Below are 19,106 nucleotides of genomic sequence, written 5' to 3' on the forward strand. Positions count from 1 at the left end.
ATAATAAAGTACTACTTTATACGGAGTGTTTGTTTTTAATCCAGTATCCATTTTAGAAACTATCGGTTACATAATTGGTTATCGGGAAATACGATCCAACATCTGTAAAGTCGGCCGACCTCTAGTTCTCATTTTAAAGGAAGTAGGAGTTCATACATTTGCAATCCCAATAAAAGATTGAATGACACAACGCCCTGCTGTCTTACCTTTAGTGATGCTGAGAGTGTTGTCGCCACTCGCCACAAAGTCGTACAGTGCTACAAACAGATTGGGGTCGTTTTCACTGGGTCCTGCCAACAGGTTCTCTTTGGAGTTCCATCGTGCCGCCTCAGAAAGACCAGAGGGCTCAAAATCCGGTCGAGCTTCTGTAAAAACAGACAGTCCCATAAATAAACAAGAATACAAACCCACAAACAACAGACACCTTAGAGACGTGTAGTGTTAAATCCCCGTCCTCAGCCATAACACCCGCCTCATTTATTCCTGCATGTCTTCAGTAATCTTAAGGAGTATTCAATTACCATGGGAAACTTTATCATACCTACATTAATCAAATTCAAGTGCAATATACGTAAACACGTTCAAGTGCGACACGCGAACACAATTTTAATGCACTCCTTTCCACTTGCATGCATCTCTACATTCGATTTGTACATGTTTTTCACGTGATCATGGCAGGAAATTAAGTATAATTTTCTCTTCGTTTCCACTGATTTAATGTTGTACCTTCCATCACCAAGACAAATTCCTTGAATGTGTGAGCAATAAAACCTCTCTTCTGATTCTGATTAACCCTGACCTCATTCGAAATCTCCTGCGTGATGCGGAATAAAATAGCATCTGATGTTGAAAAACATGTTTTGTACGATGAGACATAAAAATGAGGTCTGGCAAGGAAATGAGGCAGCGATAGTGGAAGATAAACAAATGACACAGAACTGGCTGTGATTTTCCTGTTAGGCAACCGCCACACATACAAGAGGGGAGTGAGGCTCCTCCTTGAAGTTGAGGTGCGATGTGTAACGTTTGGGGATGTTGCGGAATGCGTGATTAGCTCGACTCGTGACGGAAGCTGTAACGTGGGATGAGCGCAGTAAAATGAAGAAAGCTTTCACGTACTCAAGGTTTCACGAGTCGTATGAGATCAGAGCTAGGAGCAAAAGCGGTTTTGAACCCCTTCACCCTAATAAGAGGAGCCGGCGATTCAAAACACAAAGCAGACGCCAGCAAGCTCTGAAGATTAGGTCAACCAAGTATAGACATACCAGCAAGCCAATCGCGACTATCTGGACTGCCCAAGATATTACATTTTTTTATCTGGTGTTTCAGGCTCAGATTAAGTGAGAGCATAGCTGTAATAATTAGTTGTGTAGTCAGGAACTTCTTGGTGGCAACTGCAAAAAATAAAAAAATAAACAAAAAAATAACTGTTAATCAGCTGCTGTTTCAGTTCATTTTTAAAAGTATAAATGCATCAGAGTGCTGACTGATGCAGGACGTTCTGTGAAGTTTTTGAAAAAATGTCCCCCTTTCTTCATTCTTTAAATGAGAGACGTTTCAAGAAATGCCAGTTAACATCAAGGTGTTCAAATACCTCTGCAAATAATTTTGGCATACTTCTAAATGATAACTTGCACTAAAGTACTGAGCAAAATGCATAAAAGTCGCCCGATTTATTCTGATATTCAGAATGAACGTCATTGGATATTGTGACAATGTAGGAACGTTGAGATGATTAAATCGGTCCGAGTCTAATTTGGATTGCTTGATGTCAAATAGCTACTAGAAATTGAAGCTAATTGTTTACTTGAAGTTAACATTTTCTCCATCAATCCTCCATAGATGTTTGAACTCTAACCATCCTTAAAAATATCTAAACTAGCAATCCTTAGTTTGTTAGTTTGCACAGTCATACTGCTGTTTTCTTTGCTGGCTCTCTATTTTTTTCACCTTTACGGACCACAGGAGAGGATTTAGGGGTTCTGACCTTCAGTGGTATCACTATGTTCCTCTACTTTCTTTGATAATGTTGTAGGAGGCCATTTGGCCATATGGGTAGGAAAACATGAGCATATTCGTCCAATAGATCAAAAATTTATAGCACTATTTTAGGCTTTCCAGGGTGCAATAACTATAACTTCAGAGGTCAATGAGTCGTTTGATTTCTGCAGGCGACAATTATTTCAAAAGAATCTAAAGGAAATTATTAAATTATAAAATTTATCACCTAAACTGGATTTGATCTATACAACAGACTAACCTGTTAAGAAAATATGCACTTTACACATTAAAACAGTTAAAACTGTCTAAAACCAGTTAGATGGATATGGATATCCTATAGCAATCTGCATTGTATGACAATATACACTAAGTGTATACTATACAAATATAAAGTATAGAAATATACACAATATGCACCACGTATAAACAAAAGGTTTGTAGATATCTGACTATAAGTGACCATTTAATCCCAATTTGTTATTACTATAATTGTTCCAATAAGATGTGCATTTTTGTTATTTCATTCAGCGAAGAAGGGCATTAGTAACATCAGTTACTGATGTAGGGAAGATGAGGAGGCCTGGGGTGCAGTCAGCATTCCAATTCAACTTTTAGTGTCTAATAGGGTTAAAGTCAGAACTCTATAGCAGGCCACACAATATCTTCCACTCCAACCCATGTAAAGCATACTTTCATGGATCTGGCTTTGTGCACAGACGCATTGTCATGCTGGAACAGCCCGAACCCTAACCCTAGTTCAAGTGAATGGAAAAATTAAACTGTACCACATCCAAAAGAACTCCAAATTTGTGGACAGCAGTTTGCAAAAGAACCACATATGGCTGGAAAAATCCAGTGTCCTGACAGTCAATATAGTGTATATTCCTAAAGCTGGCATCTGATCATTCTGATTTATTCTATAATGTACTTCAGGATTACATTTGCTGCATGTAGAAAACATAAAAACCAAACAAATAAAATTATAACCTTTGATTCTCTTCCTCTGTTTAGTTTTTGGTTCTGAAAACAAACCAAGAATTTTTTCTTAATTTAAAAAGAAAAAAATGCCTAATTGATCTATAGATTTTCCCCTCATAATTTGGGTTCGTTTGTCTAAACACCGAATACACAGTTAGCAAAGAATGAGACAAAAAAAAAAATATCTAAATAAGTGAAGGCTGGAGCAAGCCTCAGCAAAACAAGAGGAAGAAAAACTGTTTATTTATAAGAACCACAGCAAAAATTGCTGGAACTTCAAGATGACTTCAGGTTTTTTTCCCCCTTTTACAGTAACCAGACCATGCAACAAGACACGTGAAACATGGGCCTTCCCAGAAAAACTCCTCAGTTGCTAAACATCTAAGGAAAAGTCCAGAAAAGTGTGAAACCTTTTTCGCTCTTTATATTTTTTTTTGGAGAGGGGGAAGACACCGTACACAAGAGTAAACACGAAGCAGAACACCTTTTTCTATGGACACAGGGGAGTGTGAATTTCTAGAACACAAGTGAACGTTTGCTTACATTGAACATATGCAGGCAATCAGGCTGGAGTCAGATTTCCTAGTATTCTCTCCTCCCTGACTTTTTTCCTTTTTTTTTTTTACCTCCCCCGATTCCTTTGCTGTGAGCCAGTGTGTCTGGCTTTGCTCTCTCTCTCTCTCTCTCTCTCTCTCCCCTCCTCCACTTTTCAAAACGGCAGAAATGCTTGGAGGCCTCAAGATTTGCCAAAACCTATGATTTTCAGAAGATCATCAACCCAGAGTTCCCTCGACTACACTCGCCTGTAACGGATTCTTCATGAAGACCAAAACACACACACACACACACACACACACACACACACACACACACACACACACCACTTTCATGTGCTCCCACGCAATCCCAAATTCTTACCTTGAAGGTTATAGCTGGAAGCTGAAAGACCTTTTTTGGATTTGCACCCCACCAATTTCAGACAGATTTCCAACATTTTCATTTGATTTGTACAGTCCTGCTTTAAAGGGGGGAAATTCTTTTTCTTTTTTGCTTTTGTTTTTTTTTTTTAATCCGCAGACTTTGTTTAGGTTGACAAACGACCTAAACCCTTAAAAATTTGCGTGTGAAGAAAAGGAAAAAAAAGAAAAGAAAGAAAACCAAAAGTTAGGAAAGCGAAGGAACTGGTTTCTTCAGACTAAACGCTGGTATCCACATCGCAAGACTCCACAGCTGCATCCACTTTATGACTTTTTTTTTTTTTTACGCAGCTCTTCTAGCGTCTTTCCTGTGCGAGAGGCTCCATTTTCTCCCCATTCCAGCTCTGCTCTAATCGTTTTAACTGGAAGGAAGAGGAACATCCAAACATGAAAAGAAAAAAAAAAAACCTTTCCCAAAGCTGATCGAAGAGCGAATTTAAACGTAAGTCATGACGAGGTGCTTCTCGGTGGTGCCATTCTGACGTCTCGGGAGCGCGACAGCGAGAGAAGCCGAGTGCTAGAACCGCGCTCTGCCAACAAAGGGCCCCTTTCAGGCGCTGCCTGCTGGACTGCATGACATCAGCTGGCTGGATCCTCCCACCTCCCCCAAAACACACACACTTACTTGGAAACATACATAATTTCAAACACACACATTAACAGAGTGGGACACCGAGGCACTCTCTTTCTGGCAACAAGTCACGGGATGAGACAGTTGGAGAAGGAATCTGCCTTTTGTTGCACGGCACCATTTTTTTTTTGCAATGTTTACAGTTTAGAAGAAACGAAGAATAGCAAGTGTGCTGCAAAATGTCACGGCAAGCATCCCCTCTTTTTTCCTTCCCCCTTTTGTTTAAGCAGTGAGGCTAACCAGCACAAGATTGATGGGGGGGGGTCCATCGAGCTTAATAGTCCAATGATAATGCATTTTGTCTTATAATTAATAGTGTATTGCTTTATACAAAGTTCAAACTGAATAAGACGTATTTAGCTTTTTGCCATTATTGGTTCATTGTTGGGGAAAATCCAACTGGTTAAGTTCAGCTTTATTTTAAATTATTTTATAATTACACAACAACAACAATAGGATGTACCAAACCAAATGAAATCATTCATTTATATAAATTCCACATTACCTAAGCAATAGGAAGTTTTATTTCGTAGGATGTGTGGATGATACAGGTACTAAACTCGTGTCATGAAATAATACTACCACACACACTGTACACTGAATTGCAGTATAGTGAAATTCTGCGATGATGCACAGAGGGTTCCAGGTGCCACACAGGTGAGAGTGGGTTCTCTTTTGAGTCTGGTTCCTCTCAAGTTTTCTTCCTCATACCGTCAGTTTTTTCCTTGCCCTTGTTTGCTAAATTACAATTACGAGGAACGAACATATCCATTCTTTTGTAACCGCTTTATCTCTAAAAGCTGCTTTGTGACGATATCTATTGTTAAAAGCGCTATACAAATAAAAAATGAATTGAAATGACAGCTAAGGGCTTTGTTTGCTCAAGGGCCCAAGAATTTGCAGCTTGCTGATACTGGGGCTTGAACCCTCGACCTTCCGATCAATAACGCAAAGTATTAAAACCTAAAATAACATTTCAAGTAAAATTCTAGCCAGTAGCAGAAATGCTTGAATGATGATTCCAGGCAAAATGTGGCTACGATTTCGTTCTTTCATAAGTTGAATACTTTCGTATTGTACGTTTTTACTTGCTCGAGCGCGGTTTTACGGGACGCTTTCACTTTTGTCCCATTAAACCCCAATATATACATTTGAAATCCCAATTTTCGGTAATTTGACTGGACAGATCATTTCTATTGACTGCCATCAGAACTTTACCTACAACACAACTTATGTAATATTCTCATTTGGAAAAACCTCGCCCGTTATGAGGTGCATCCTTCGAATCCTAGGTCAAATTCATTTCCATGCTCTGATCCTTCGCCATGAGCATGTGGAAAAAAAGGTATTAATGTTTCTGGAGCTGACATCACCCGGCTCTCTACACCAGCTGACTGGAGTCTCCAGACAGGCGGGAACCTGGGTCGCTGCGGAGTCCAGAGCCGCGTTGGCCCGCTAAGACATTCTCTCGACTTTCCATTCTTGAGGGAGCGAAAAACAACAGAAAATAGGACAATGATACAATTTCTCTGTAGTCTGTAGTCCAGCCAAGAGGGAATGAGAATAGAGCTGAGGTATGAAATGACTGCAACAAGGACTTTGTGGTATTTCGGCTACCTCACTTCATTTACAGTTAAATACAAAAGGGCCTGAAAAGCAACCCTGCAGCATACCCGTGTAGATTGAGATTGATTTAGTTGCGTGAGCTCTTTATACGGAGAACAGAGATAATCATACAGTGAGCTTTTGCGTTTTGATTTGGTAAAAGGATTAAAGGTTTTCGCAATAGGACTTCGCTTTAGGGTCTTGCAAGACACCTGGTTTGAATCATCGACAATATCAAACTCTGGAAACAATTTATACCCCCCCAAAAAACAAACAAACAGATTTTGATAGATGCACAAAATGACCCGGTAATCGCTGCAGAAGCAGTGGTTTTTAGCATGCGTTTATTAAAAGCAAAAAAAAAAAAAAAAAGTTCATCACAAGCTAATTAGGAAAAAGCTCTTAAAAAAGAATTGAGAAGCTTTAACCGTCTCAGGATTTCAGAGTGCGAGGTTCAGACCCAGTAGAGGGAGGAGGACGGAGAAACGTGAAGCACATAGTTCGGTGATGAGCTCACAGGAGAATCACTTCGTTACGATTTATATAATGCCACGCTCAGTATGTTAACAGTTAGCTGACGTCTACGGTATGCTCTCGCTCCCCCCCTCCCATTCTTGTTCGTCCCTTCTTTTCTGCTCTCGTCTTTTTCCAAACCCTAGGGCACGAGTAAATAAAAGGCAAATAACTCGCTGCACACCTACAAGACGATATTTTCGCTGTAAGGAACTTTTTTTTGTTTGTTTTTTTCCCGTTTTAATCCAAATGAAAAGGAATTTATTTTTTATTTTGCATTGCCTAATGGACAGGGGAAACATGAGCCAGGTGCAGGACGCCTCAGGGGCATCACAGCACGTCTGACATCACTCGCCTGCAAACACATACAAAAAAAACCCCCACAAAATATCACACTGCTTTTAAAATGTCAAGACTATTACACAGTGCTATCGGGGAGATTCGCTGCACCCGTGCCGATTTGAAAACAAAACAATGCTGCGCTCTAATAAAGGTAGCATAAAGCTGACTGTAGACTGGGGAAAAGCAAATAAAACTCCCTCGGAACTTGGAATTCCTGCTCAGGAACCCCGGACCGGAGTCCGGCTACGTCGAAATAAAGATTTTTGTGTGGAGGAGACAAAGCTGTTATGTATAAGACTAGAGTTCAGGAACGAGCTTTAATGTTGGCTAAAACATTTATAATGTATGTGTGTTAAATTGTAAAAAAAAAAAAATTTACATAAAAAATGTAAAACATTTCCAAATTCTTTAAAGTCACTAAGATAATAAAACATTTCTGGTGGTATTCAGGCATTAGTGGGTTTCTTGGACATTTCTGAATGATCGCAGGTGGTTGCTGGGTTGTTAACTGGACCATCATTGTCCAGGTGGTTACTAGTTTGTTAACTGGTCGAGATCATATTCTAGCCATTTTCTGGGTCATTGATTGGTTGAGATCATAGTCCAGGTGAATTCTAGGTCGTTAAGTGCTTGGATAAAAATCCAGGTGGCTGCTTGGTCGTTGGTTTGGTTGAGGTTGCTGGGTCAGTAATTAGTTGCTATTGTAGTCCAGGTGGATGCTCAGCTATCAAATAGGGGATATTGTAGTCCAGGAGGTTGCTAGTTTGTAAAATAGGGGCTATTGTAGTCCAGGTGGTTGCTAGTTTGTTAAATGGGTGCTATCGTAGTCCAGGAGGTTGCTAGGTTGTTAAACAGAGGCTATTGTAGTCCAGGAGGTTGCTAGTTTGTTAAATGGGTGCTATCGTAGTCCAGAAGGTTGCTAGGTTGTTAAATAGGGGCTATCGTAGTCCAGGAGGTTGCTAGGTTGTTAAATAGGGGCTATTGTAGTCCAGGAGGTTGCTAGGTTGTTAAATAGGGGCTATTGTAGTCCAGGAGGTTGCTAGTTTGTTAAATAGGGGCTATTGTAGTACATGTGGTTGCTAGTTTGTTAAATGGGGGCTATTGTAGTACATGTGGTTGCTAGTCTGTTAAATGGGGGCTATTGTAGTACATGTGGTTGCTAGTCTGTTAAATGGGGGCTATTGGCGTTAGCTGGTTGAGATACAAATCCAGGTAGTTGCTAGGTAATTTATTGGTTGCAATCCAGGTGGTTGTTAACTGGTTGAGCTCAGGAAAAATGTCTTATTTATTTGTATAGGGGGAAAAAAATTAAGCACGGCAAATGCAACACTTTTGTTAAAGCCCAAGCGCCCGATCTATGCTTGCAGTCTACGCAGGGACCTGAGACACATGCAAACAATGCAAATTTCCGAGTAAAATATTAATGAGGTTTTCTGATATATTTGTAGGCCAACATGTTGTTTTATTCGCAAAAAAATAATAAAAATAAAAAAAAGCACAAGACACCTGAAGAATCTAATTATGATTCATAGAGTGTTTTGCGAACATTTCCTCTGACATCTATCACGCCAGCACCGCTCGCTAGAAGGCTGGCTAGTCCCGAATAGCACGCGTGCAGGGACCAGCCAAGCTATTCGACAGTGTTTATCCTTGAAATTCCGTCTGGGCATCTGGGCCATTTCAAGGCCAGCTCGGTCGGTGCCAAGTTCCTCGCTAGCATGGTGCACGTGTAATGAAAGAAGGGCACAAGGCAGGGCGCTGATCGATTCAGAGCCAACGAGTGACTTCATTTCATAAATGCTAAGAATTAATAACACTGGGTCAAATTAGTACAGAGGGACATAGCCAAAAATTATATGAGCAGAAACAGCCACATCATGAATGCATTAGTTAGTGATTGCATCGGGGACTAATTAATAGCTCTGGTGTGTTGCCCGGTAACATGCGAGAGAACAGAAGACGACGTGGTAGGCGCAATAACGACAAGCTAGTTAGCTAGTTCAGTGCAATAATACTAATGAATCAGGTATTAAACATGTTGTCCAAAGCTTTTGCTATGAATTGAGGAGCTCTGTTCTGACCAGGGTTGCAGAGGATCGGAAAATTTCAGTAAATTTCCAAAAACCTTCCATGGGAAATTTTGGAAATATTTGGATACTAATAGTTGAAAACTTTCTAAGAATTTCTGGGAATTTATTAGAAATTTGGGGAAATTGTTATAAACTGTTGTATACAAACAGAAATATAAATATTGTCATAAGCTGACATGCATGCACACTAATCAGGGGTCCAGAGGATCGCATTTGATCCCCTAATGACCAAAACCAAATGTTTATATTTATGTTTGTATACGATACCTTTGATATCAATTTTCCAAAATTTCTGGCGTGACCTGCAAATTAATTGTTCATTTTTTTCTTTTACTTGCGGATCAGCCATGTGTTCGCGTGAACGAGATGCGTTAATCAAGCGACGACGACGACTAACTTAAAATCATCATTCAAATCTCACGTCTGGGAGCATTTCCTTACTGTAACTCCTCCTGTAATAAATGAAAAGCCTATTAGATTGGTCTCCTCCCCTTTTTTGCTGATGCGAAAAAAGCAATCTGATCCAAGCCATGAGGTTTGTGATCCGTTACACCACTGAAACCAATACAGATATATATCATCAAACAACTGATCATTCTATTGTTCTGGAAACCAACTAATTAATTCCCATTCACAGAAAAACTCTCAAAATGTTGACAGTCATGACTCGCATTCCCAGTCTCATATCTGAGCAATGAGAGCACACGAGTCACCAAATCACCTCTCTATATACTCAAACGTAACCACAGTTATGCCCCAAGATGGCTCCGCTCCGTATTTTGCTAGATCTCGTCAGTAATTGTCCATACAGATGTTCATACAGACGTTCAGCTGATGTGTGTAGATCAGCAGGCGGTAGTTTTTTTAAAATGGCATCTTCGTGATATAATTACAGCATCAGGTTGCATCAGAACGCCATCGAGCACATTGTGCTCAAAAAAAATTATTTGTACACAAAAAAAAAAAAAACATGACGCGATGAAAAGTCTTTTCAATCGGTTTGTTTGGATGTGTTAAAAAAAAAACAGACCATACAGAGATTTCAAAGATCCCAAGATCTACGGCAGCCTTAAAGATGATACATGAACATGTGCTCCCACTCATGTGCAGCTGTTTTGCAACAAATACATCAACATGCTTCGTAGTTTTTCCTCAACCGTTCCCTTAAAAACCCTTATTTCCACATAGCGTTGCTGCCTCCCACTGATCAAATATGGCACGAATCCATACTGTAGCAAAAAAATTAATTAATAAATAAATAGAAAAATGCATGAGATGTTCATCTGCAGTGCTTCACACACAAAAAAAAAAAAAAGAAGGAATTTACCATCTCTTATACTTTTGGCCCGGGTTCAGATTTACAAAGTCTATTGTTTCCAAATCGCTGCGTGGGTAACATGACAAAACCAAATACAGTCACATGGAAGAAATTAAGAGCGGGATCGAGATTGAAGATAAAGGCAGAATCGGAGCCGGGGCCCAAACACACAGGATCCGTTTCCTAGAAACACTGAAACACACAGACGGGATGAGATAAGATAAAGATAGTCGTCTATGCTGAAGTTTGAGATGATCTCAGCTTCACTATAAGCTTTGAAGAACAGAAACCAGGCCTGTAAATAGCTGGAAAGGGTTTATCTTAAAGTGGGTTTGTCCTTTTACGTGTACTACTTTATATTTTCTAGTGCCCCGATCTTGGTATCTCATTAAATAACGACCGCAGAAAGACGAGAAACAGGTAGTGAAGACGGACAAAACGACTCAAGGGACGACAAAATGTTTCATTTTTCTTTTTTGCATAAATTAATTAAAAGAACTATATTATAATATCCATTCATATTACTTTCCTGGACAACCACAATCCGTTTTCCTCAATTCCATAATGTCTCGAATGCACTGACGCACTCACGCACACCTGATTCGCATGGGTAATAGATACAGAAGTTTACGGACGAGAAATACAAAAAAAGCATGTCAAAAAACTAAACAAATGGTCAGAGGTTATGAAAAAACACAGCGGGTCGCATTACAATGGAAACTTATATAAAGCGATGAGAGGGGGAAAAAAAGGCAGCAAGGCGCTTTATATGTGCAGGACGGTGCTGAGATGTCCTGCAGATGTTGTACTGGCAGAGACAGCAAAAGCCAGAGGAGCAGAGCACTGTGTAATAACTACAGCACCTCCCTCCCTCTCGCTCACATTCATTCTGAGAGTGTATTAGAGTTAAATAAATCCAGCTGAAGTCCTGCAACTCTGCTTACAACATCCACTGGAAACGCAGGGAGGCGAAGCGGGGATGTTTTTCATCGGTTCGCTGCCTAAACTGTAATTCCAAACATCCTTTAAAGAGAAGACGGTCTACATATTTGGAAACTCGGTGCGAATGCGATCATCAGGATTAACAGAAGAGAGTTACAGTGCTGGGGCTCAATCTAAGAAAAATATCCGACGGGACAAATGATCAGCATTAGTACTCGGTTGCAAAACGTCTACTGCAAGAAGAGGAACCGTTCCTCTTCATTTCCCCCCCAAGGTTACACGGGTCTCACTGACGAACTCGGAATTTCGTAACCCTCTCTACATTTTCAATGGGTTACAATTCATATGCTGATGAGCTCATTTTTCTTGCTGCTCCTCGATTATGGCTTGGTATAATTATGATTTACATACTGATTTAAAGGAAAAGCAGCTCACAGCTCAGTCCATGTTTCACTGTGGATATGATTGTCTTCTTTAGATCTTTAGAGCCCCTTTTCTTAAACATGAAAAAGCTGAACTACTGCCCGTATTTAAGTAAATGTAATTTGTTACCGGACTCAAGTAGCTTTTTTCGTGTATCTGCACTTTATTGGCTTATTTACATTTGGGAAATTCCACTTCCCCAAAATCAAATATCGTACTTTTTACTCGACTTTTGCAAAATCAGTTTCTTGTTATTTATGAGCGGGTGAAAACGTACCTCGTCAAACCCTCAGCAAGCCACCAATCAGGGTCGAGCGCGCGCTCCGTTTTGAACTTGTTTTGATTGGCGCTTTGATGTATCTACTGATCACAAACATACAGTTCAGCATCAGTTCAACAGCGAGCAGAACATTTTGAGGGGAATAAACAGTGGAAGAACCTCGACCCTGCCGCAGCACACGGGTCCTTATTATTTATTTATTCATTTATTTAAAGGAGTTGAAAAGGTTTTGGGCTCATGATCATTTAAACAGATGTCAATCAGTGTTAGACTCATTCTAATCTTTTCATATAAAATGAGTTGATTAAGCAAATTATTTTGTGACTAGAAAGATAATAGAAACATTATAGCCATAATAAATCACAGCACTTTGGATACTTAAGTACCAATAAAGGCATCTGTAGAGTTTAAAGGGAGCACTTTTACTGGAGTAATATCTGACCTCAACTCTTTTACTGTGGCATTTTACTCAAGTACATGGTTTGTGCTCTTCATCCACCACTGCTTCTTAGATGGACATCTCAACTTCATGAGAACTTTTATTTGTTTAATGAACTAAACTTTCATTCGGCTTCTCCCATTAGGGGTCGCCACAGCGGATCATCCGTATTCGTGATCCGCATATTTGATTTGGCACGTTTTACGCTGGAGGCCCTTTCTAACGCAACCCTCCCCATTTATCCGGGCTTGGGACCGGCACCAAGAGTGCACTGGCTTGTGCAACCCTAATGGTATAGGTTATACTTTTTTTTTTTTTTTTTACTACAACGCCAGCATTGTTGATTCAGATACTGATAGCTATAATGGTATTTTTGCAAGCCATCATTATTAACACTAAACAGAATACAACGCGGTGGATTTCGCTTTTGTTTCTTTCATTTACACTACCCATCACCCAAACTAAAATCAAACTCGCATAACGTTTCTACATTCCTTCCCCTTTACAGGTTTTTCCTGAATGACGAACAAGAGAATGTTTTAACCTTCTTAGCCTGTTTTTCCTTTGACTGAGCCACTCTACTGTTTTTGAAAATAAATCTCTTAGAACGTACAGATGATGCCATGATCCCAAGATACACTTTTGAACAAATGTTTGTGGTCAAGATTTGTGTGTTTTTTTTTTTTTTTTTTTTTTTTTTTTTTACATCCCGTTCCACATTGAATCCCCTTTTGCTGTCATAATAACCTCTATTCTTTCATGTAGATGTTTGGAGGCACCCAGCCACAAGGGCGTTAGTAATGAATATAGGGTGTGGAGGGGTGCAGTCTAGAGCTGCTGCTATCGATTATTTTACTAATCGAGTATCCTAACGATTAATCGGATAAGAAGTAAATTTTCATTATTAAAAGAGAAATACTAAAAATACAGGGGAAAATAAGACGGGTCTCTTATAATGAACCGGTAATTTGTTTTCCTTTTTAGAAAAATGTTAAATTTTATTGCTGAAAATTGTATAAAAGAATATCTGTGAAAACTAAAACCATTTAGTGCATTTAGTAGACAAATTACATCAAAATAGTCAAAACCATTCCCCCCACAGTGGCAGTGAAGAGAAGGTGGCAGGAAAATATCCGTCTAATAAAACTATTATTCTTACTCATTTATTTATTAATTAAATCTCGCACAATATCACGATGTGGTTTTCTTGGTCCACGCACTAAATCTGTGGATTTATCGCCAGTTTTAAAAACGTGCTCCACTCCCTGCTCTACGCCGCCACATATATCATTCTGCAACGCCTCCTGTGTTACCTGTCCAGAGATTAGCAGGTGGTGCGTTAATAATAATGGTCCGTGGGGAAGCGCAGTGTGTGTGTTGTAATCAAATTAACCGAGGAATTGTTTGAGCCCAAATGCTGTCAGTGTTCCTAATTTATCCTAAAGATGTTCAGTATTGTTGGGTCAGAGCTGTATAGCAGGCCCCTCAAGATCTTCCATTCCAATCCATGTAAACCATATCTACATGTAGTTCACATTGTGCCTAGGGGCTCTGTCATGCTGGAACTGGTTTGGGTCTACAAGTGACCCAAAGATGTCTTATACAATAGTGTGCCACAAAATTTGCTGTAACAGTTTGAGAAAGAACCACATATGGCTAGAAAAGTCATAAACCAGCATCGAAAGTATTGATACTTCTGTGTGAATTCTCCCACCCTGTGTGTTGTACTTTTTAATGCAATGTCAGAATCACTGGCCATTTTCATTGCAAGATCAAGAAGAAAATATAGGTGCAAGCAACGTTTACCGGAGTTCAAGCATCTAAACCCTTCTATCACAAATCACTCCTGCTCTGCTATCACTCTTCTCCACTCACTCCACCCTGCCTGCACTCTTTTTTTTTCACTTCTCTAACACACTCTCCATTAATTTGCACTGTTGATCTCAGGTACCTAAACTCCTCCACCTTCACCTCTTCTCCCTGCAACCGCACCACTCCACTGCCATTTCCCTCATTCACACACGTCTTGACATAGTCTGACTTATATTGTCTGTCTAACGTACCAGTGTAGATTTATTCATTGCTAGAGACTCAAAGCACTTTTGTACGTCGCTCTGGACAAGAGCGTCTGCTAAATGCCACAAATGTAAATGTCTTACTACTACTGACTTTCATTCCCCTTATCTCCAGCACGTACCTCCACCTCTCCAGGCTCTTCTCAACCTGCTCCCTACTCTCACCACAAATAACAATATTATCCGCAAACATCATAGTCCACGGTGACTCCTGTCTGACCTCGTCTGTCAACTTGTCCATCACCACTGCAAACAGGAAAGGGCTTAGAGCTGATCCTTGATGCAGTCCAACCTCCAGCTTGAACCAGTCTGTTGTTCCTACTGCACACTTTACTGCTATCACAGGTTTGTCATGCTGTCACACTGTCCTTAAACATGTCCTGCACCACCCTCACATACTTCTCTGACACACCTGACTTCCTGATACAATACCACAACTCCTCTCTTGGCACTCTGTCGTACGCTTTCTCTAAATCCACAATCACATAATGCAATCCTTATTATTAAAAGACACACTGCAAACTGACTACACAAACAATATCACATTGACACTGAAGAACTGTTCATCTGTTGCAAAAGAAAAAAACAAAAAACACCCCCTGGTCAGCAAGTAAACGTTAATACGCGGTTAATACCCGTTTGCTGCGAATACGCAAATATCCGCATGCCGATGTTATAGAGGGAAAACAAGAAAGCGAGGGAGGGGAAGGAAAAGAAAAAAAAAAAAAAAAGAGCGAGAGACACACACTTGAGAGGAATGCACAGGAGGTCACATTCCTGCTCCACTGCTGTGGCTTGCCCTGTGTTCAACTATGTCTTCCAAACAGGCTGTAATATTTGAACGCTGCGCTTCTGCACACACGAGCGTCGATCCCTTTCAGAGTTCAGAAACGCCAGAAAGTTTCTGCAGAACACGGTCGGTGAGGCATTAACATCTGCATCTGTTAGCTTTCCAACGGTTCTTATCACTCGGATTAATGTGTATTAATTTCCCCAAACCACAGATATCAGGTTTTTGACGAAAAACACAAGTGAACCCTTAGTTTACTTTAAGTTTTTAGTTGTTTTATTTTTTACCAATAATTACGGTTTCAAAGTCCTTGTTTCCGGCTACTAGACATACTCGGATGGTAGATATTTCCCTGACTAAGAGCTCTGAGATAAAGTGTTGTGATAAAGTAAGGTGACTTTTTTTCATATCTAATCTCTACCTACTGCAGGAATTCGCCACAATTCACTTGTGATGAAAAGACAGTCAGCGAATCAAAACGATCTGTGCATAACATTGATCACTGTAGAATTTCTGAATTCTACATGGACAAAAGTATTTGTGTACAAAGCCAGCTCCATAAAGATATGGTTTGGAGTGGCCTGCTATAGAGCTCTGACCTCCTTTGAGATGAATTAGAATGCTGACAGCACCCCAGGCATCATCGCCTTACCTACATCAGTGCCTTTACTAACACCCTTATGATTGAATGAGCACAAATCTCTATAAATCTAGTGAAAACACCTTCCCAGGAATAGTGGAGGTTCTTATGACAGTAAGAGAAGACTAAGTGTGGAACGGGATGTTCAAAAAGCACATGCAAATCTTATGGTCAGGTGTCCACAAACTTTTGTCTACTGAAGTGGGAGAACATTCCAACGTCCATAACATTATAGAAGTGCAGGTCACATGGTTATGATAAAACCTGTGGGAGGGGAATTTTCATTGGGTGGTTCATGAGTGTAAGCGAGGGCTTCTTTAGATGTCCAAAATGGAGAGTTTCGGACATTACAACAATTTTGAGACCAAATTTAGCGAAGACAGCCAAACTCATGTTAGTTTATACTAAATGATAACATTTGCGATCGAGATCATTTTCATTAGAACATCTCAATCCACACAAGTTCAACAAAACGTCTTCTGTGGGACACACTCGGTTGTTCCAAAAGACAGAAGCAATTCACGTCCGCAAAGAGTACAAAGCAGAAGCTGGACAACGAAAAAAATTAAAAAGAGCCTCTGTGGCTCAACAGCTGGTTGAAAATGACCAAGGCCGAGGCGCCTGCATCTCAATCCCTCCAGCTGAAAACAAAACCATGTCCTCACAACCCAGAAGAATCATGGGGTGAGAGCTTTGGTGTCTAGACTGTGCAGATTCCATGAGTTCCAGCCAAGAAGAAGGGGGGTTGGGGGGTTTGGAGAGAGACTTAAAAACACCATGGTCCACTCCACTGCGGTCCATACATGTTCAGAACAGCTGCTGGCCTGGAGAGGAATCTGGTTATGAAGCGTACACCCGTGAAACAAAGCAACGGAGAAATCTCCGAACATCTGAAATTAAAAATATAAGGAAAATATCAAATACAGAAATCGCTACTTGCCCAAAACAAGGAATGTTTTAGCACCAGAAATTTGACTTTGACCTCAATTCCATGGTTTCACAATTCTCAATACCAGATTAAAATACTGGTTAAAACGAAGTTGAACAGTAAATCCCGCATTCTTACGAGGCCCCCTGGTGGTCCTGGAGCCCAACATGTCTGCTTATATCACATACTCAAAACCAGAGATCAACTGTAGCATGCACACTACTCAAACTATCACATACAGTGATCACACACTCTTCAGCCTGGAGATCTTCCCAATGAACCATGAGCCGCACTATATTCTTGATAAAGAAAAACAAGAATTAAGAGGATCTTTTAGCGAGCAATATTTTATACAGTGCATTGCCAGTAATCTGGTCATGTTTGTTTGCTGTTTGTCAGCATGCTTCATCTCCAATCTTAAAAAAATTATTCTGCAAATCTGAGCTCATATGCAACAACCCGTTTACAAACACTTGTATTCCAGAGCAATCCGGTGTCATGGAATGGTGCCAGTTCCACGTTACTCACTGCTGATAGCTGATTAATTCATAACACTGCCCAGCACTACTACCTAGTAAGCACATATATAGTAATGAAAATAAGAATATACTGGTTTTATTCTGTACTAATACAAAAAAATATTGATTTAATAAAATGTATCAATTGGGAAGAATAACTTTAGATGTGGCAGCTTTGAATTTTTCCCTTCACCTGAACTAAACCTGTGCACAAAGCCAGTTCCATGAAGACATGTTGTACATGTGTGTGGGTTTAAACGGAAGATCTCCTGCTTCACAGCTCTGATCTCAACCCTTTTAAAAGTGATGAATTTTTGGGATGAATTAAAACACTGACTGCACTCCAGGTCTCCTCACCTCACCTCCATCAGTACCTGACTTTACCAACAGCCTGGTGTATGAATGAGCACATCTGCACAATCTAGTGGAACATCTGCCCAGAAGAGTGGAGGGTTCTAGAAGAGCAAACTGGGACTAAATGTGGAATGCAATGTTCATAAAGCACATATGAATCTTGTGGTCAGCAACCCTAATGGCTGGGGTTGGTTCCCTAAACGGCAATCGAACCAGGGCGGCAGCGATGAGAGCGCCACATCCTAACATGTTTGCTGCCCCCACACACACACACACACACACACACACACACAGGTAATCTTACTGTACACCTTTGACTTGTAAATGAAGCTCTATGAATACGAGTGTTTCGGCAGACGAAGCGGTGCAGTCAGACAGGTCTTTGCTTGTCTCCCTGCGGTGTGTGTGGTGTTCGAACCTGCTCGGTGAGACACAGCGCGAGCCAGGAGGAGTCTTCCTAAGACCAGTCTAAATTCTAAAAAGGGCCCTGCCTTTTACACGAGCGCTCAAGTTTGAAAAAACAGCGCTGAGAGACATTGTGAATGACCCCATTGACCCTCCAGCCACTTAACACGAACTCTCGGCTTTACTGGCAGCTGGCAGGAGGTTTTGTTTGCCAACCCGCCCGTGAGTCCTCGGCCTCGGGTTGCGCAAGAGCGGATTTACAGACCTGACATTTTTCTGCCTGCCGTGACAACGCGTGTGCTATGGGAAGGAACTGCTGCGGACGGCCTCGCTCGGCATACGTCCTGAACAAAACAGAGGTGTCAGCACCGGCTCTGTTATCAGCGTCACACGTCACAGACTACTGTGGACAGACATCTCGGAGCAGGATGTGAAGTCAGGGTTTTTTTTTGCGCATGATCGAGTCACTGTTTATCCTCAATCTTTAGTCCGTTTTAGGTACATGACAGGAGTTTTCCTTTTTCCAACACTTTCTTCATCATTGCCGGACAAAAATCCAATTATCTACTCTTACATATAGAAATGATTAAATACATTAGATATATAAGAATATTCATTCTCAAATCTGATTGGTCAGAAAGTGTTCCATCTCAAAAGCAGCAGCAATGAAGCAATTTCACTGATTCAATACCAATGCGTAATGATTTTAAGAATATCAGTAAAGTCACATGTATGGTGAAGCCGGGAAGTAAATAAACGATGCCGGTTGAATCGTCGTATGTTTTTTTTGCTTGTGTGCAGCACAGGGACACGTGCGTTTTCAGAGGATTCTGTGTGGATAAGAACATTTTGGGAGA

The 19,106-nt window shown here is 40.5% G+C and overlaps 1 protein-coding gene across 3 annotated transcripts in view; it reads right to left on the reverse strand.

Moving 5' to 3' along the window:
• The window catches only part of abl1 (c-abl oncogene 1, non-receptor tyrosine kinase), a 34,472-nt gene that overhangs the window by 12,422 nt on the left and 2,944 nt on the right, over nt 1-19,106 (reverse strand). For 2 of the 3 annotated variants that reach the window (XM_046838515.1, XM_046838517.1), the window contains exon 2: nt 207-365. In XM_046838515.1, the coding sequence (XP_046694471.1) occupies nt 207-365 (159 nt within the window). Of the gene's footprint in view, nt 1-206; nt 366-3,897; nt 4,814-19,106 lie in introns of those variants that run through there. The other variant, XM_046838516.1, reaches the window with a different exon arrangement.

This window comes from Silurus meridionalis, chromosome 25 (assembly GCF_014805685.1).
Source record: "Silurus meridionalis isolate SWU-2019-XX chromosome 25, ASM1480568v1, whole genome shotgun sequence".
NCBI classification, from domain to species: Eukaryota; Metazoa; Chordata; class Actinopteri; order Siluriformes; family Siluridae; genus Silurus; species Silurus meridionalis.